Here is a 20,528-nt window from a genome sequence, read left to right on the forward strand (position 1 = left end):
GCAACTGCATATGAAGATACGATTCAGCTTGCACTGTTACATGCACCTTTTCATTGCTGAGACAGTTCAGCACCTGTGCAGTAAGTACATTTACTTCTCTGTGCAGATGTGGAATAAGGTCAAATGGGTTGTGAATTGACCCAAATGGTGCTTGTCTCCTCTTCCTCCTCCCCTCCAGAATAGGTATAGACTTTCAGATTCTTGTGCTAAGCCTAACCTCCTCGCCGCTACTCCGGAGTAGAAAATAAACTCCCCAAATGACCTACACCAAGCGGCAGCTACAGCCTGCTAGTCTGCCTCTGACTCACTGGTCCATGTCAGACCCTCTGACCGTGGACGTCAGACACAAATCATCCCCCCTCCTCTGTTTAAACTTTTAAGAGCAAAACCACACTTATTACCCTTGTTGCTACCTATTTGGTAGTGGTGTCTTTTTAAGTAAGTGCTAAGGTCAGACAATTGCTGAACACAGGCAAAAAAATTAATTCTGCAGTGCACAAAGCATTGTAAGTGCTTCATAGCTTCTAAGGCCAGAAGGGACCACTGTGAGCTTCTAGCCTTTTCTCTTGCATAACACAGGTCATAGAATTTCCCTGAAATCATTTGTTTGAGAGAGAGCATGGCCAGGAGTGTAATTACCCGTGAAACATAATGCACGTGCATGTCACAGTAAAAATAATAAACACAAAAAGTCTTGTGCAGAAGCAAAATGTTTCTGTTTGTTTTTTCATTGCATTTAGTATCTTCAGGTACTTTAGTTTAATGGTATAGGGTTTAAAAGTGAACACTCAAGGGGCAGGAGTGGATATTAGTGTCTCCAAGTACCTTCAAGGTAATACATAGGAAGAATAGATATTCACTCAGTGCCTCAGAAGCAATAGCCTGAAGCAAAGGAAGAAAATAATTAGATTAGAGCAGATACTAGGTAAATTCTCCTGAGTGAACTTTTGGACAGAGAAATACATTAGGGAATTCTGAGGGCGAGCTACCATGGATAACTTCCACTGGGGTCTTCACAACATCTTCTGGGAAGAAAAACAAAGACTATAAGAGGATTCAAAAAAAGAGATAAGTTCATGGAGAATAGGTCCATCAGTGGCTATTAGTCAAGATGGGCAGGGATTCTATCCTGAACCTTCGTTTGCCAGAAGCTGGGAACGGGTGGTGAGAGATGGATCACTTGATGAAAATGAGCTATGAGGGAAGACTGAAAGAACTGGGCTTGTTTAGTTTAGAAAAGAGAAGATTTAGAGGGGACATGATAGCGGTTTTCAAGTACCTAAAAGAGGGTTGCCAGGAGGAGGGGGAAATTTTGTTGTCTTTAGTCTCTGAGGACAGGACAAAGAGCAATGGGCTTAAACTGGAGCAAGGGAGGTTTAGGTTGGACATCAGGAAAAACTTCCTAACTGTCAGGGTGGTTAAACACTGGAATAAATTGCCTAGGAAGTTGTGGAATCTCCCTCACTGGAGATATTTCAGAGCAGGTTAGACAGACATCTGTCAGGGATGGTCTAGATGGTGTTTGGTCCTGCCATGAGGGCAAGGGACTGGACTCAATGTCCTCTCCAGGTCTCTTCCAGTTCTAGTGTTCTATGATTTTATGACTGCATGCAGTACTGCATGCAGATGTGGTGGAATCACCTCAAAAAAGATATACTGGCATTAGAAAAAGTTCAGAAAAGGGCAACTAAAATGATTAAGGGTTTGGAAAGGGTCCCATATGAGGAGAGGTTAGAGAGACTGGGACTTTTCAGTCTAGAAAAGAGGAGATTGAGGGGCGATATGATAGAGGTATATAAAATCATGAATGATGTGGAGAAAGTGAATACAGAAAAGTTATTTACTTTTTCCCATAATATAAGAACTAGAGGACACCAAATGAAATTAATGGGTAGTAGGTTCAAAACTAATAAAAGAAAATTTTTCTTCACACAGCGCACAGTCAACCTGTGGAACTCCTTGCCGGAGGAGGCTGTGAAGGCCAGCACTCTAACAGAGTTTTAAAAGAGCTTGATAAATTTTTGGAGGTTAGGTCCACAAATGGCTATTAGCCAAGGGTAAAGTATGGTGCCCCTAGCCTTTAGTCAAAGGCTGGAGACAGATGGCAGGAGACAAATCGCTTGATCATTGTCTTTGGTTCACCTCCTCTGGGGCACCTGGCACTGGACACTGTCAGCAGACAGGATACTGGGCTGGATGGACCTTTGGTCTGACCCAGTATGGCCGTTCTTACGTTCATTCCCTCTGGGGCACCTGGGACTGGCCACTGTCACAAAATTCAGTATGGCTGATGTTATGTTCCTTGTGGCCCTAACAACGATTTTGTGATGTGCTGTCTAACTTTACTCTTCATCAGTTGATAAAATACCCAACTCATTCTCTTTGACAACCAAAATAAAAATAGAGTTTTGTTAAGCAAAGTTTATTTAATTAGTCAGTTTATTTAATTAAGATTTAGGTCGGGAAAAAAATCTATTCTGCAAACACTGCCTAAAATCTCAGGCTGCTCAGTGCACCCCTGGCACTAGTGATTGTATGTCTGAGTAGTGCTGTGTTACCTATGCTTCTCAGAAGAATATTTATTACGTAGGGCTGTGATGTCAGGAAACTCAGTTCAATGCTAAGTGGCTAGCTTGGCTATAGCACACAAAATACCCTAGCAATTGACATGCTTAGCAGATAACCTTGACAAGAAACAAATGGGCATGGAGATTGTACTAGCCTCTTTTCCTAGACATAGCCATCCTGGCCTTGGCTGCATTGAGAATTTGCCCCTAGTCCAGCTGTCGGTGGTCTTGTTGCTGCACTGGTACAAACGCTATGGACAGTGGAAAGTCATGAGACAGATGGTGGATTCTCCATCCCTACAGATTAAGTCCCAGCTTGACAAGGTCCTGGCTGGGATGATTTAGTTGTTGTTGATCCTGCTTGAAGCAAGGGGCTGGACTAGATGACCTCCTGAGGTCCCTTCCAGCCCTATGATTCTATGATTTACACCAATGGATCTGACACAGAGTAGAAGTCCAGGGTGTGAATTTCAGTTTTTCTTGCCTGCCCTTGAGGGTTTGCACAGATGCAACTACTCTGATGGCTGTTGTTTGGGCTAATTCCCAAAACAGGCAAGACATCCAGATCAAGGTGTGGGAAGTTTTGGAAAATTTGCACTATTGTTGATGCTATACCAGCTTTACTTTCAATCTAACATTTCCCTCCTAAACAGGGATGTGCCAGATAGGCTAGTCTGATGATCTGTGATTTAAACAAATATATTTCTAAATTTTTGTTGCATTTTCAGTCATATTTCCGTGCCTTTAGTTTCTATAATGCCATGTGATATCAGCATATAACAGATTTTCAAGCCTTTTCTAATGCTTTTTTTTGCTCAATGATTTGGAACCAACTATCAGCTCAAGTATGTAGAAGTTGCATTCAGTCCTGAAAGTGAAGGAGTGAGTGAGTACTGGTCAGGAGACAGAGCTAGTCAGTGAAACTCTGATGGAACCCTATTCCTTTCGAATATTCTGATCTGCTGAAATTGAAATACTTTGCAAAATTAGGTCAGTGTTGCCAGATTTTGTTTTTGAGCTCCCTCCTCTTAAGAAAAAGTTCTGACAATATTACAAACCCTATTTTGGCATTATAGTAAAAAATGTTTTGTATTCTTTGTTTTGAAACAACTGGTCATTTCAAAGCCTTTTTTATTTTATATAGTCTAATACACAATCAAAAAGTCTAAATTGAAGTGAAAGGTTTTGATTGATCTGAAACAAATTTTTGCAGCATTTTCCTAGCAGAGAATTTCAAAGTTTTCAGTTCTAATCAGAAGAAAAGAAGACTTTGGCATCCCTAGATCCTTAGAATGCAATTTCCATCCTACAAACAGCTCTTCCAAAAACATAGGAAGCAATTCAGATAAAAATCAATACTCCCAAACCAAAGTCAACAATAGCTCTCTGGACTTCCTAGGTTGGTTGCTAATTTTCAGTTCCCTCTCTACTTCTAGGTCTTGAGCACGATACGAAGGATGGAGTGCCAAAATATCATGAGAACAGCTACTTTTCTGGTCATTCTGGTCTAGCCAAACTACTGGAAGCACTAGGAAGCTCCTGAACAAGCCTAAGCTTGGAGAAATTACTAGCCTGGTTTCCAAACCAATAAGCTTTGGATAAGTACGTACCTTTTTGAATGTTCCTCCAAAATGAATGAAACTGCCAAAGTTTTGAAAGTTTGCCCACTATTTAAGTAGTAAACACTGGTGTTATGGTTTCTTGGGCTACCCCTCTAGACAAGAAACAAATGACAGCAGCAAAATGGGCCAGAGGGACTTTCATAAATCTATCTTCCTATGTATGGCTTTTTCCGGTATACCATCCACTTTCTTCCCTCCTTTACAGTTTTAAAACTCTTTGGCTACGGCTACATGAGAAACAGCTGTCAACAGAAGTGACTGTCAGAAGGGATTTCCTAGCAAAACTTCTGTAGACAGATTGTGTTTACACATAAAAGCAGATCAAAAGAGCAATCCGCCACGCCGACAGAGAGCAGCCAGGCTGCCCGGCCCTCTCATGACAGAACGGCTGACCGGAAGCTCAGCAAACAGGGCTGCCCAATGAACTGGAAGCCCTGTCTGTCGACAAAAGGGCCCCAGAGCATCTACACAGATGTTTTGTCGACGGGAAATGGTCGAGAAAGGTGTTACATCTGAACACAGAGAGGTATAACACTGCCAGCAGATGTTTCAAGTTTTGTCAACAGACTGTCAACAAAGCACATTTTGTGTGTAGACACTCTGTGGGTTTTCAGACAAAAGGCCAGTTTTTCTGGAAAAACCCTCTCATGTACACATAGACTTCCAGTGTGCAGGCACCCTGATACATACATTATTCACTTCACATGAAATGGCCTTGAGTTTATGTTGGCTGCATGTATAAATCTCGATTTTTAACACACAGTCTAAAGTTCCTCTGACCCTTTTAATAATAACTCTGTTGGTGGGTTGGGGTTTTTTGTTCTGTTTTTTACAAAGAAAAGGGTCTTCAAAGTTTATTATGAGGAAGCACTGTTGGGTTTGTTTTATTTTCAGAACTGATCTAACAGTACTATTAGGATCTAGAGCCGCTTATCGTTTTATTTATGGTCTTGGTTTTGGGTCACAATTAAAGTGACTTTTCCAAATGTTTGGGTTTTGTGTAAGCATGATCCAAATGGGTCCCTAACTTGAAAAGCTTTAATTGTGTTTAGCTTCTCTCTGGTCTACAACCTTAGTGGTATATCTTATACTGGTGAGTGTCGTGGAACCGATTCAGAGCATTACATGCTATTGAATACTCATGACGCGTGTGTCTGGGGAGAAAAAGAAAACAATTGTTCCTTGATCTATCAGCATCTGATGAAAGGAACAGGCTGAGGTGTACATTTCAGCAGGAGATTTCTCCAGGTGAATAAAAGAATCTACAAGGATCTTAGATGGATATTCAATTGAAAGACAAACCTGATTCTCCATGTCTTTTTAGGCATAAAATCAAATATTTATGGTTCATTAATGCAAATCTGTTAAAACAAGACACTCAGATGAACACACATACACATATGTGGTTTTGGTTCTGGATCGGTGCAGTAATCTACATATTACTTAAACTACAGAAAGATGGAGTGTTCATTAAGATTTGAATTTCAGTGCAAAAGTACCTAGATGCATAATATGTGACTGCCCATACTGGAAACAAGGCAATCTAGTTCTAGGTTCTCATCTACCAATATATCATATATAAGGATATATAGCTATAGAAAATGAGATTTGTGATGCTAATTAAATGTCATATGCCATAGCAGAGGTAATATTCTAGTGATGTACTGCAGGAGTTGCAGAATCCCATAACGCATCTGATGAAGTGGGTCTTTGCCCACGAAAGCTTATGCTCCAAAATATCTGTTAGTCTAAAAGGTGCCACAGGACTTCTTTGTTGTTCTCAAAGAATCCCATCTGTCATTCCACCCAAGTGTTTCCAGGGCAAGTTAATTAGTTCTTTCTGGGAGGTAAGGATTTTGTACTGTGGTCTTTGATAGATGGTGGGGAAAAGCCATGAGAGCTAAATTAGCTACAACCCCTTCAAATAGAAGAGGCTGTATTCAATCCAGACACCCCCTAAAATAGCGTATTTTGTGAAACAGCTTCCTCCTCAGCTTTCCAAAATGAAGGTGTTCTTCTGCCAATGTTTGTTCATAAAAATCTGCCCCCAGCTCAGTGGCTCAGCTAGTAGCTGACAATGTTTTAATATGATAGATAATCACACACACGCCCTTATTCATACTTGGCTGGCATTGCAAGACAGTGTTTCACAGGAGACAAGAATTCAGGCACAACTTTGGCAAAGGCAATCTTAGAACCAGAGGTGGCCAAGAACTCTGCAAGACTGAAATAATTTTAAGAGCCAGATTATAACTTTGGATGCAGTGGTAGGGAATTTTACTCCTGTGAACATCAGAAATCAGTTTGGCTGCTGGTGTCAAGACAGTAGGAAGTCACATAGTTACACAATGACTGGAGGCTAGTTGTGGCTCAGCACTGAAGCCACAAATGAGATTAGTTACCAGGGACTGGAGAACCCACTGGAGTTATGAGTTGTGTGAAACCTTTAGAACAGTTTCCTTTGGGGTTTTGTGAAACTTCAAGTTTTGCAAAGTCATTTCCCCCTGTAATTTAAGCCCTGGTCTTTTTTACTTTCTCCAAGGGAATTTTAATTGAAGAATGTATTCCTAATTAAATGGAAGCAGACAATAGACTCTTGTTTGAAAGCATTTTTTGCTCTGCTTCTAGAGCTACCAGGGAAATCTGTTAAAACAAAAGGCAGCAGCCGAGAACTCCTGTTTTGCCAGATCCAAACATAAAAATTGACCCTCAACATTGTCAAGTTCTCTTCCAAATCTGGAGCTTTGGAGATGCTCAGAATCCAAATGAAGGAGAATGAGTTTTCCTACCCATGTAACCCTTTTTTAAAAAAAAAAAAACTGGACACTGATTCTGCATCTCCCCAGTTTTTGACTAAAAGACCTGAAGCTTGATTATCAGGAGTGCTGAGTTCAGTGGGAATTGTTGGTACCCAGCTCTTGTGAAAGTCAGGACTATGTTGTGCCAAGTTATAGACCTACAATATGTGGTCACTTTTGCAAATGTTGGCCTCTGTTAGTTATTCTCCCAGCCATGATGTTTGTGGGCAGCTTTTATGTGCCACATAGGCTGCGTCTAGATGACATTCCTCTTTCGAAAGAGGAATGCAAATGAGGGAAATTGAAATCTCATGCTTAATTTGCATATTCTTGTCCAATCACTTTCTCGGAAGAGATTTTTTAAAAAAAAGCAGTGTAGATGGGGTTCATTGGAGGAGAAAAAAACTTTTTCAAAGAACTCTTATTCCTGAAAAAAATGAGGTTTACAGGGTTCTTTCGAAAAAGGATTTTTTCGAAAGCAGTTTGCCAAAACTGATTTTTTTCAAAAAAATCTTTTCTGAAAAAGCGATCAGATGAGATTATGCAAATGAAGCACAAGATTTGTAAATCAGTGCCTCATTTGAATTTTTGATTTCCTTCATTTGCATTCCTCTTTCAAAAGAGGAATGTAGTCTGGACACAGCCATGGGGAACAGATATGTGAAAAGAATGATAAACTAGCATTGTGGTACATGATGCAGGAGATTAAAAACACTTCCCTTCACTCCTGTCCCATGTCCATACACATATATTGGCCCGAACACCATGGGTTTGATTCACACATAGCAACAACTTTTAACATTTGAGACATGTTAGAGGTGAAAATGTATCCCTTTGGCTGTGTCTACACTTGCAATCCTCTTTCAAAAGAGGAATGCAAATGAAGGAAATCAAAAATTCAAATGAGGTGCAAATCTGCATATCGTGCACCTCATTTTGCATATTCTTATTTTGAAATAGCTTCTTTCGGAAGAAGAAAACCAGTGTAGATGCTGCTCTTTCAAAAGTAAACCCCATCTTCGAAGGAATCCTTCTTCCCTTTTTTATGGGAAGAAGGATACTTTTGAAGATGGCATTTACTTTCTAAAGAGCAGTGTCTACACTGGTTTTCTTCTTTCGAAAGAAGCTATTTCAAAATAAGAATATGCAAATGAGGTGCCAGATATGCAAATTTGCATCTTATTTGCATTTTTGTTTCCATCATTTGCATACCTCTTTTGAAAGAGGAATGCAAGTGTAGATACAGCCTTTGTGTCAGTTCTTTGGGGAAGCAAGTGTTCCTGATGTGCATTCTTCACTCGTTTTTCATAATACAACAGTTGAGAAAAAAAAATCATATTGATACTCTGTGAACAGCAAGCCAAAGGAAGAATACAGAACAAATTTGTATTGATCTATCTGTTGCTGTCATACTTCACTTTCCATTTCAATAAGGAATGTCTCCAAATATTTTGTAGGAATAACAACCTCCCTATGGTATCAAAATGCAAGAGCCAAGATTTATTTTTATTGGACATATGTACAAGATAAACATTTTCTGCTTGTAGACTCTGTGCAGCTAGGTGTTTATTACTTATTTTATAAAATAAAGGGTTCTAATGTGAACAACCACATGTTTGTATGCCATGTCTGTGAGGCTATGTCCACACAGCAGCATTATTTTGGAATGAGCTATTCCAGAAGAGATTTTACGGAACAGCTTATTTCAAAATAACATGTCTACACGTAAAATGTATATCAAAGTAGCGCTCAGCTATTTCGAAAGTGTCCACGCTGATTGGAAGCTGAATCACATTTAAGGCCAATACCGGAGGCCCCCTATTTTGAAATAGTCCTTATTCCCTATCTATACAACCCCTATTCTGAAATACCAATTTTGGAATAGGCACTATTCCTCATAGAATGAAGTTTACAAAATTCAAACTAAGCCATCTGCTATTTCAAAATAGCAGTTTTGCTGTGTAGATGCTGGCAAAGTTATTTTGGAATAGCGGCTGTTATTCCAAAATAACTTTGCTAAGTAGACATATCTTGAGAGCACATCCACACACTGCTCTGAAGAATTGGCTTATGTTCCTTGCCTACAGGAGTCAGCATTGTCACAGCCACTTAAAACCTGGTTGCCATGAGTAAGGAACTCTAGCATCAAACATGAGTGTCAAGTTTCAAACTTCAATATCCCTCTGGAAGCACAGGTTCAAATTCCATCAGGATTGACTCAGGTCTTCATCAAGTACCACATGAGGGAGGGAGGTCTTTCAGGTGAAACCAAAGTTATGTTTACGTGATATGGCCATACTACATTTCTGTAACACAGAGGTTTGCTCCAGTCTCCTTTGTCAATTTTTACTTCCTTCACTTCAGTAGAGCTGCCATCAATCACCCCCTGAGATAGGTGCATTTCGTGGCAGTGGGTCTATCTGGTAATATAAAGTTTTAAGGTCCTTTGGGATGAAAGCTGTTATTTAATAGAAGTTGCTGTTATGGGGAACAACAAAAAAGATTGGTAGCCTTTCTAATTCATAATCATTTTAAATGTTTGTAATGGGCCAAAGAAAGAAAATCAAGTATTGGTTTCTGCTAACCATGTTCATGTAATCAATCCACTCAAATTCTAACATGCTTTTGAAAGCAAACTTGGAGATGAGTGCTCATAATCATCTTGTACTGTTTTATTTTCCAAAAAAACTCTTGCCATAAGAGGGCAGTTTAGAAATCAATCTTTCCAACTGTTATCTTATTGCAAAAGTAAAAAGGATAAAACCTGCTTGACTTCATCTTTTCTGTGCTTGCAAAAATGTCACACTATAAAATTCCCTGAGTGAGCTTTGTGGGTTCAGTTATCAGTTTCTAATCTACCAATAATTTTCAAGAAATGAAACAGGGAGGCAAGACCCCTTCTGAAGAATTTTAGGTACAAGCTACACCCCCAAGCTCCTGGAAATATCACAGTAAATGTTACACATAGAAATGTTCTTACAGGAATGTTCATTGTGTAAAAGTCTAAGATAAAAACAGAATACATCTCACTTTGCAAACCTCCAAATGGAGTGTCCAGCACCAAACACTTAGCCTGAAAATGGGTCTTCTGCCCCCCATGTTTATTCAAGCCCAGCTACTGAATATGTATTTGTTTTACAGGTTACTGAGCTATTAGCTGCAAACCTCAGGTAGTGGCTAGAGAGGTGATTATGGCTTATTCAGCAATCCTAAAGTAGTGGCTCCCCCATCCTTGTACCTAGTCCCATGTTTAGCATTCTGGGGACCAAAATAGCCAAGGAGGGCCGTTTCACATAACTTTATCATTTTAAAACACAAATAGTCAGCCCAAGATGCTCCAGGCGCTTGGAAATGCAGCCTGCACTGCAACGTTATTCCACTGCAGCATGAAAAAGGCAATAATACCAGATTAAAGTTCTGTGGAGAACCCCCAGTAAGCTTCCATTTAACTGTACTAGCTAATCGGTTTCCTCGGAACAGGCAAATGGTATAATTTTATGGCGTAATCTTGCTGCTCTGGGTTGTACACTACACCCAACTGAAGCCAGCCCTGGGAGGACTTGCATTCAGCAACAGATCCAAGAGGAGGACTAGGTTTTACGTTCTTCCCCCAAACCCCCATGTCTTTCTCTCGTCGACTCGGGAAAGCCTTTGGGCAGCAGCCCTTTGCGAGCAAAGAGGGAGAAGCTGGGCTGGGCTGAACCAGGGGGCTGAGCGCTCCCGCTACCTCCCGGGAAAGCGCTACCACTGGCAGGCGCAAGCCCCCCTAGCGGGTTGGGGATGGAGTGGCTCCCGCTCAGGTCTCGCTCTCGCTCTCCCCAGGGGAGGTGACCCCCAGCGCAGTGCGGTGTTCAGCCAGGTTATCTATGGGCAGCTCCCTGCTCTGACAGCGGGAGAAGTGGCGAGGGTGGGGGGGGTCTCTTCTTCCGCTCTCCGCGTTAGATCCGCCCAGCTCTCCATCGGTCCTTGGCCGCGGCACTAGCCCAGGTTCGACTGCCACGTGCGGAGTCACCTGGAGCCGCCAGCATCCCCGCGCCCTCCCTGCCGCCCGAGGGGTCCTGGGCTCGGCCCCGGCAGCCGCGCTGCGAGGGGGTGGGGTGGGGAGCTCCCCCCGCCCCAGCTGGGGCAGCGCCTGCCTTACCGTGAGCGCGGAGAACTTCTGAGCCGGCACCAGCAGGAGCAGCTCCGGGAGCAGCAGCAGCAGCAGCAGCGGGAGCCGCATCCTGCTCCGGGTCCGGGACAGCCGCAGAGCAGCTGCTGGCGGGGGAGGCGGGGGAATTTCCTTGGCCTCTCGCTTCTCCCCGCTTCCCTGGCTCCTTTTCAGGCTCTCCTGCGGGGAGGTCCCTTAGCCGAGGGCTGCTTTCCCCACCCCCTGAAGTGCGGGGCTGGGGGGCAGCGCGCTCCCTCCCCTCGCCAGCTGCTCCGGCGCTCCCCGCCCCGCGCTGGGTGCGGGCTCCCCGGCGGCCCCTGCAGCGGACGAGGTGCTGCGCCTGGCCCCGGCAGGGGGACCCGAGGCAGGCGCAGACGGGAAGCAAGCCGGCCCGCTTCCTCTGCGTCTCCCCCTAGAGCGTCGCCCGGGCGGCGGGGCTCACACGTGCCCGCTGGAGCTGCCGCCGAGGTCGTGTGACCCTCCCCGGCTCGTTTCTTCCCCTTCCCCGGCTGCTTGGCCTTTCCCTGCTCCCTCTGCCTAGCCCAGCCTCCAGCTTCTCCAACGCTGATTGATGATGGCAGCCAGCTTCGCTCCAGGGGACGCGCACACCAGCCATCTGCGGGCCGGCCACCAGAGCCTCGCAAACCCCAGCAGAAGGGGGAAGTGAGAGGGTCGGGGGAAGGAGCACGTAGCTTTTATTATTTCTGGGCAGCGTTCAGCTCTGAGGTTTGCTTGCAGCGCAGCATGGGCAGATAGGCTGGGCTGGTGTTATGCTCCCGGCTTGCTCTGGAGAGAGCCACAGCCAGGGTTAGGGAGCACAGGTTAGCTGCCTGGGGACTGTTGGCTGCCCACTGCAGAGCCACTGGCCTAGTTTGGAGCCCGGAACCCTTAGCACCCTGCCACTGGAGGAGCCGGGGGCGGGGGGCTCACATCTGACTGGCTCACACAGCCCCAAAGCTTTGCTGCTTTCCAGCACAGTGAGGCTACTGACTGTCATGCTTGAGAAAGGCCTTGTGCCGCAGAGAAGGAAGCAGCTGGACAAATCATTTCTAGCGGGAATGTTGGTATGTGTTTTGCGGGAAAACACAGTACAACTTCCTGCCCTTTTCAGCTGATAAAATTGGTTTTATTCTGGAAAGCTCATGTCCTAATAATGTTGTTAGTCTGTAAAGTGCCACAGGACTGCCTGTGATTTGTATAACCGCTTGGTTATCATATCCGCCTGGATTAAAGAAATGCCTAATGATCACATTATAATAACTGAGTGTACACTTTGCATACTTGTAGGTTATCTTTTGGGAACTGCATAAAGGAATGTTGTTTATTATCTCCTAAAACCAACAGAGGATTCCTTACTGAGGGTTGGGTACAAGAAACTTTTCCAAACCAGCTTTCTTATTAATGGAGTGAGTCTATAGGAAGAACCCTCCTCTGAGCTTCAGATCTGCAAATATCTTTCTGGTTTAATGGTCCAGACACTAATTGAAACAATAACCCATTTACAATGATCGCTGACATTGTTAGCATGAGAGTCTCAATATCCTTGGCATTGTGCATACATATTATAAACAAAAGAACTACCTTAAAATAACACTAATATGGTTTCAAAATCAGCCACTCAAAAGTTAGGACTAGCCAGAATTAAAACTGTGCAAATTTAATTCAGTCTCCATTTGCATAAATATTGTGATAATCTTTAATTGTATTTTCATGTAATAATTGTTCCCCTCAGAACACTGCCTCACCAAGTGTCCAGGGCAAGTGGTGCTCAATTAATGAGCAGCTATTCAATGTTTTGTTTTCTCCCCATTGTTTAGAGGTGTGGCCTAGAGCCTTATGTACCACACCTTATTCAAACCTTGCTCTGCAGACAGAATTAGTAATAGCCTCATGAGCTTTTCTGTGGTGGTGGTCACTCTACTGAGTGACTCACAAACAAATGTATATTCATAGCTCCTCCATGAGATGAGTGTTTACTATTTTTCCCCAGCAAACAAGGAGTGTAGAAAGTTTGTAGTAAAATCTATCCATTAGCTTTAGGTACCCAGTAGGAACTCTAAGGATCTGATTTTTCAGTCTAATTACCACTTCATATGTTGAAAGGGAATGCTCAGCACTTTTGCAAATCAGGTCCACCCAGGGTCTAAGTTCAGGCTGCCAGAATATGAGGCCCATACAACTAGTGAGCATCTGTGAATAGTGGGTTCAGCATCCTAGAAGAATCCTGTGATGAGGACAGGGATGGACATCAGTTATTTAAGGCAGCTTTCATCTGCTCCTAATGTTGAGTGCCTCCCTTATTCACTGTACGCTTTCCTGTTTCCACCGCAAATGAGACAGCAATTCCACAAACAGCCTTTTTTACTACACAGCCCTTATTTATGTTCAGAAGAGGTTCGTCCCATGCACTAATAAGGCAGAGGACTGTGTGGAAAAGAGCTTGTGATAATATAATTGAAGAATTTAATATACATGGGACACGGATTGAAGTAGCACAGACCACCTTAATTGGTGTTCTGCAGAACCCTGGGATGCCGTGAAGTGAAATTAAGGGTTCCATGGTCAGGAGATGGCAACCTGCAGCTCTGGAGCTGCATAGTCATTTTTGGCTCCACTGCTGCCACTGACTCCTCTGTATCTCCTTGTGGCTCATTGCTGCACCACTGCTGGTAGAGGAGTCATACGGGTACTGCATCTCCTGTGTCAGGCTCTCGGGACTTCCTAATTCTGGAACTTTTCTTTGCAACAGACCCCATTGCCAACTTTGTCTGGTGACACCAACACTGGACCTAACCACATCAGTTACAGGATCAGGGGCGCATACTCCTGTACCTCAGCCAATATTATATATGTCATCATGTGCTAGCAGTGCCCCTGTGCTATGTATATGGGACAGACTGGACAATCACTTTGACAAAGAATGAATAGACACAAAGCAAACATTAGGAATCTGAATACACATAAACCTGTCAGTGAGCATTTCTATGAAGTAGGCCATACTGTTTCAGACCTGAGAATATGTGTCATGCAACAAAGAGACTTTAACACCAGATTACAAAGGGAAACATCTAACTAGAGTTTGTGCTCAAATTCAATACATTCCTGCTGGCTTCAATAGAGATAGAAATTACCTTAGGCATTACAGAGACAGCTTCCCCATCTTTGATATTCCTAGTGATCTCAGCCAAGTCACATAATAGACACATACAGTAAGTAATTTTCTTCCCACTCCTCCCCACCTTTTACCCTCCCCTTCTGTTCTATGTACCTGATTTGTAAGTTTTCATTTCAATTACTTTGTTTATATAATTGTCATGCCAGTTCACTTTCAGCACTATTTCCAGTATAGCACTGTCTCCAGATTTGAAGAAGTGGGTCTGCCCCATGAAAGCTCATCACCTAATAAATTACCTTTTTAGTCTTTAAAGTGCTCATGCTTGCTTTTTTGTTTTGTTAAGACGCAGACTAACACAACTACCTGTCTGTTACCATTCAGAAAGCATTAAAGAAATGCAAGTTGCTTAGACAAATGATCCCTTATGGCTCTTCCTGTACAATATGCAGTAAACCCTTGATACATGCACAACCAAGTTGCTCGTGTCTCAGGTTAACACGACTGCCACCCCTGACAGGAGTGATTTCCCGTCACAGTGGCAGCTGCGAGTCAGGCTGCCGTCCCTGACAGGAGTGGGGGAACCGTTCCTGTCAAGGGCAGCAGCCTGACTCTCGGCTGCCGCCACTGACTGGAGCAGTTTCCTGGTTCCTTGAGTGGCAGGGAGCTGGGAACCAGTTGGCCATCTGGCTCCCAGCTCCCCTCCACTTGCAGAGTCCGAACACTGACCTGGGCAACAGCCTTGGTCAGTTTCATGCTGCCAGCCAGTGGAGGGGAGCTGGGAACCAGGGGCAGCCTGGCTCCCGGCTCCCCTCCACTCTGGGAGCGAGGAGGGCTGGTCAGTTTCCTAGCTCCTACAAGCCCAGGGGTTCCTGTCTCCCTTTGACTTATGTGAAAATTTGAGTTACGTGAGGGTTGCAAGAATGCAACACCCACATAACTCAAGGGTTTACTGTAATAGGAATGAAACCAATAAGTTTCTGCAGGAAATGCCCTAAAATCTGATAGAATTTAAAAAAGCAAACATTTTCCATAGAAAGTTTGAACTAGCCAACGTAAAGTAATAAGGAATTATAGCCCTCCTATAAAATTTTCTAAGGCTGTGTCTACACTAGCCCTCTTCTTCAAAAGGGGCATGGAGATGACATAGACAGGGGAGTATCAATGAGGCTCTGCCATGCATATGCCGCACTTCGTTAGCATAATGGCGGCCGTGTGAATTTCGAAGATGCTAAATTTGAAGTGCTGACAGGAAGCATAGACAGGGACGCTTCGAAACCTGTGCCCAACTTCAAAATTCCCTTCCTCCTAATTAATTTTCCTGTACTCATTTTTTAAAAAGGGACAAATAGTCTCATATTTAGGCCCTCAGGGGCTGGGGGTGGTCCTGGAGCACCCACAGCTACCGCTTCCCCGAGGTTCCAGGCAGGGAACATCCATGGCCGCCACTTCCCCAGGGATGGGGGGCAGGGTGCCAGCTCCCTGGAGTTTGGTGCAGCCAGGAGGAGCCCCCCGCCAGGAGGAGCCCCCCGCCAGGAGTCTCATATCTTTCAACAGGAACTTCTGTCAACAGATCACTGTAGTGTGGATGTAACCATTGAACCTATTTCAAAATAGAGGCATTGAACATGCTATGGCTTATTTTGAGATAGGGTCTATTCCCTGTCTTAATAACACTTATTTTGTGATAGGCACTATTCATCATAGAATGAGATTTACCAATTTCAAAATAAGCCAACCCCTATTCCGAAATAACTTCGCTGTGTAGACACACCCTAAATGACTTGCCCAAATTCACAACAGAAAAACAGAGAATTGAACCTGGGTTGCTTCCCAAATCCTAATAACCACTAGACTATTCTTCCTCTTAAGGGACACGCATTAAACACCACTAATTTCATAGAATCATAGAAGAGTAGGACTGGAAGGGACTTCGAGAGGCCATCGAGTGCAGCCCCCTGCCCTCATGGCAGGACCAAGCACTTTCTAGACCATCCCTGAAAGCCATCTATCTAACCTCTTCTTAAATAGCTCCAGTGATGGAGATTCTACCACCTCCCTTGGCAATTCATTCCAGTGTTTGATCACCCTGACAGTTAGGAACTTTTTCCTAATGTCCAACCTGAACCTCCCCTGCTGCAATTTCAGTCCATTGCCTCTTGTTCTATCCTCAGAGGCAAGGAGGAACAAGTTCCCTCTCTCTGCCTTATGACGCCCTTTTAGATACCTGAAAACTGCTATCATGTCCCCCACTCAATCTTCTCTTTTCCAAACTAAACAAGCCCAGTTCTTTCAGCCTTTCTTCATAGGTCATGTTCTCTAGACCTTTGATCATTCTCGTTGCTCTCCTCTGGACCCTCTCCAATTTCTCCACATCCTTCCTGAACTGCGGTGCCCAGAACTGGACACAATACTCCAGCTGAGGCCTAACCAGTGCAGAGTAGAGTGGGAGAATGACTTCTCGTGTTTTGTTCACAACACACCTGTTAATGCATCCTAGAATCATGTTTGCTTTTTTTGCAACAGCATCACACTGTTGACTCATATTTAGCTTGTGGTCCACTATAACCCCTAGATCCCCTTCTGCTGTACTCATTCCTAGGCAGTCCTTTCCCATTCTGTATGTGTGACACTGATTGTTCCTTCCTAAGTGGAGCACTTTGCATTTGTCCTTATTAAACTTCATCCTGTTTACCTCAGCCCATTTCTCCAGTTTATCCAGATCCTTTTGAATTATGACCCTATCCTCCAAAGAAGTTGCAACCCTTCCCAGCTTGGTATCATCTGCAAACTTAATAAGTGTACTTTCTATGTCAATATCTAAATTGTTAATGAAGATATTGAACAGAACCGGTCCTAAAACAGACCCTGCGGAACCCCACTAGTTATACTTTTCCAGCAGGATTGAAAACCATTAATAATTACTCTCTGGGTACGGATATCCAGCCTGTTGTTCACCCACCTTATAGTAGCCCCATCTAAGTTGTATTTGAGTAGTTTATTGATAAGTATATTATGTGAGACCATGTCAAATGCTTTACTGAAGTCTAGGTATATCACAGCCACCGCTTCTCCCTTATCCACAAGTCTCACTATTCTATCAGAGAAAGCTATTAGATTGGTTTGACATGATCTGTTTTGAACAAAACCATGCTGGCTGTTCCCTATCACCTTACCACCTTCCAATTGCCTGCAGATGATTTCTTTTATGACCTGCTCCATTATCTTTCCTGGCACAGAAGTTAAGCTGACTGGCCTGTAGTTTCCCAGGTTATTCTTGTTCCCCTTTTTATAAATGGGTACTATATTTGCCCTTTTCCAGTCTTCTGGAATCTCTCCCATCTCCCATGATTTTCCAAAAATGATTGCTAAAGGCTCAGATACCTCTTCTATCAGCTTCTTGAGGATTCTAGGATGCATTTCATCAGGCCCTGGTGATTTGCAGACATCTAATTTTTCTAAAATTTGTTCTTTTCGTATTTCAACTTCTAAACCTACCCCTATTTCACTAGCATTCACTATGTCAGGCATTCCTTCAGATTTCTCAGTGAAGACCGAAACAAAGAAATCATTAAACATCTCTGCCATTTCCAAATTCCCTGTTACTGTTTCTCCCTCATCACTGGCCAATGGCCCTACTCTCTCCTTGGTCTTCCTCTTGTTACCAATGTATTTGTAAAAAGCCTTCTTGTTTCCCTGTATGCTTGTAGCTAGCTTGAGCTCATTTTGTGCCTTAGCCTTTCTAATCTTGCTCCTGCATGCTCGTGTTGTTTGCCTATATTCATCCTTTGTAATTTGTCCTAGTTTCCATTTCTTATACGATTCCTCTTTTAGTTTGAGAGTAATTTGCTCCTTACAGCTTCATGCCCTGACGCCCACTGGAGAGGCTCCCATAATATTGAATGTGAATACTTCCCTGAGAAATGTGAGCAGAATTTGGCCCCCAAATTTCAGTTATTTATGAAGTGATCTCTGCTTTACCTTACTCATACAGATAGATATATTTTGGTGGTGGTGGGGGAATTGATCTAAATTGTAAGTAGGATTTGTAAGTTTGGAGTAATATTTAAGTGCCTCTTTGACTTCCTAATGGTTTTTATTGTGTCTTTTTAAAATATCACATATTCAAACTTTGCTTTTATAGGGAGAATGGGCTTTCTAGTGTTCCTTTAATGTGTTTTTGCTGTAAAATAGTTATTACCAAGTAGCTCATTATTGAGTCAGATTTTGTGACCTCTAAAACATTTTAGGGTAGCATTTTCAGAGCAGCCGATGTCACATAGGAGCTAAAGTCTTGTTTTCAGAAGTTACTGAGGCACGTGAGGCCTTGATCATACAAACTTTTACCCAAATTCTGAACTTTACTGTGGTGTGTAGGCCTTTTGAATTCGTGGGACTATACATGGAAACAAAGTGAAGCTTGTGTCTAAGTATTTGTGGGATTCAGGACTTTTATATCTAAATCCCACTGACTTTCAATGAGCCTTAAGCTTCTAAGTCACTTACGTGTTTTTGAAACTCTCACCCCTAGATTAGATTTTAGGTCATTAACTCCCTACATTCTTGTTGTTTAAGTTCATGTCAGTTCTTCTCACACTTTTATGATGCTCAGGACAAAGCAACGGGCTTGATCCTACTTGCTCAATATGATTTGAGGCCACACAACATCTAGGTGGTACAGCTTTGTAATTAGCAGGCTTGGCCCCTATAACACCAGAGATATTAATATGCGTTCTACCAACATTTTGAAATGGTATTTTTTGGTTCCTAGTGGGAGATGGAACACTTGCTACATATTTTCTGATAAATGTCACATTTTTTGTCACTATTAATATATTCGCCATTGTGTAAATTCTTCTCAGGGTATGTCTGCACAGCAAAGTTATTCCGGAATAGCTTATTCTGGAGTTGTTATTTTAAAATAAACTGTTCCAGAATGATGCCTCTACACTACAGGGAAGCCTCAAAATAAGCAAAACTTGTTCCAAACTAGGCTCTATTCTGTGTAGACACACTGGCCATTTCTACACAGGCCACTTCCTTTGGAAGTGGCATGCTCATACATGGAGCGAAAGATGCTAATGAGGCACGGATGCAAATTCCTTGTGCCTCATTAGCATAACGCCACGTGATTTGGCATCTGGAAGACCAGTCTTCTGGACTCCAAAACGCCATGTAGAAGCACGGCCCCAGGGGGGCTTCCGGAAGGAAGTCCTCCTTCCCGAGGCCCCTGCTTCCCAAAAATTTATGGGAAGCAGGGGCTTTGGGAAGAAGGACTTCCTTCCGGAAGCCCCCCTGGGGCCGTGCTTCTACATGGCGTTTTGGAGTCCAGAAGACCGGTCTTCCAGATGCCAAATCACGTGGCGTTATGCTAATGAGGCACAGGGAATTTGCATCCATGCCTCATTAGCATCTTTCGCTCCATGTATTAGCATGCCACTTCTGAAGGAAGTGGCCTGTGTAGAAACAGCCACCATGTTGGATTAGAGCCCCGGAAGCAGTCTACATAGCAGAATTATTTTGGAATAAACTGTTCTGTAATAGCTTACTTTGAAAAACCCCTATCCCCTGTCCACACAGCCCCTATTCCAAAATATCTGTTTTGAAATAGGTACTATTCCTTGTACAATGAGGTGTACCAAATTTGAAATAACCCTTCCGTTATTTAGAAATTATCTCAACATAGTGGTCGCATTGTATAGAAGCTTGCAAAAGTATTTTGAAATAACAGATGTTATTTTGAAATAACTTTGCTGTGCAGACATACCCTCAGTTATGCCAGCATAAGTCTGGTATAACTCACTTGTAGTTGGTGGAGTTTCTTCATTGCACTTGTGTGCAAACGTAAGCTCATTGTAATCAGCATCAGTTGCAGACCCTGGCGAATCAGTCAATGAATGATTTTAAAAGCACCTGCAATGGGGGCAGGGAAAGAACTCTGTGAAACATTCCAAATTCAAATTGCTGCCTGACAAACTTTAAAGCAATATGTCATTCTTTACCGCCTTTAACCCTTCTCCGTATGAGCAAATCTCTTTGGTCCGTTCCACTGAGTGGTCTCACCAACTTGTATCTTTACAGCTAAAAATGGCAACAGACGCAGAATTTGCCAGGAGGACTTGGGAGCATGGACCACACAGATGCAATTCATACAGACAGAAAAGTAATGAAAGGTGATACTGTAATAAAGAAAGCTTTCACTTACACTGAGCATACCCCTGCCCCTCCCATGTTGCCCGCACACTTAACATTCTGGCCCACTCGTCTCTTTTAGTGCTA

At 43.2% G+C, this 20,528-nt stretch overlaps 1 protein-coding gene across 2 annotated transcripts in view; it reads right to left on the reverse strand.

Annotated features, from left to right (window-relative positions):
* SMOC2 (SPARC related modular calcium binding 2) overlaps window positions 1-11,577 on the reverse strand; it is a 192,383-nt gene extending 180,806 nt beyond the window's left edge. The window contains exon 1 of one of the 2 annotated variants that reach the window (XM_074990234.1): window positions 11,129-11,577. In XM_074990234.1, coding sequence (XP_074846335.1) covers window positions 11,129-11,209 — 81 coding nt within the window. In that variant the 5' untranslated portion in view covers window positions 11,210-11,577. The remainder of the gene's footprint in view (window positions 1-11,128) is intronic. The other variant, XM_074990235.1, reaches the window with a different exon arrangement.
* Between the last annotated feature and the right edge of the window lie 8,951 nt (window positions 11,578-20,528).

This window comes from Carettochelys insculpta, chromosome 3, assembly GCF_033958435.1.
Source record: "Carettochelys insculpta isolate YL-2023 chromosome 3, ASM3395843v1, whole genome shotgun sequence".
In the NCBI taxonomy this organism is placed as follows: Eukaryota; Metazoa; Chordata; order Testudines; family Carettochelyidae; genus Carettochelys; species Carettochelys insculpta.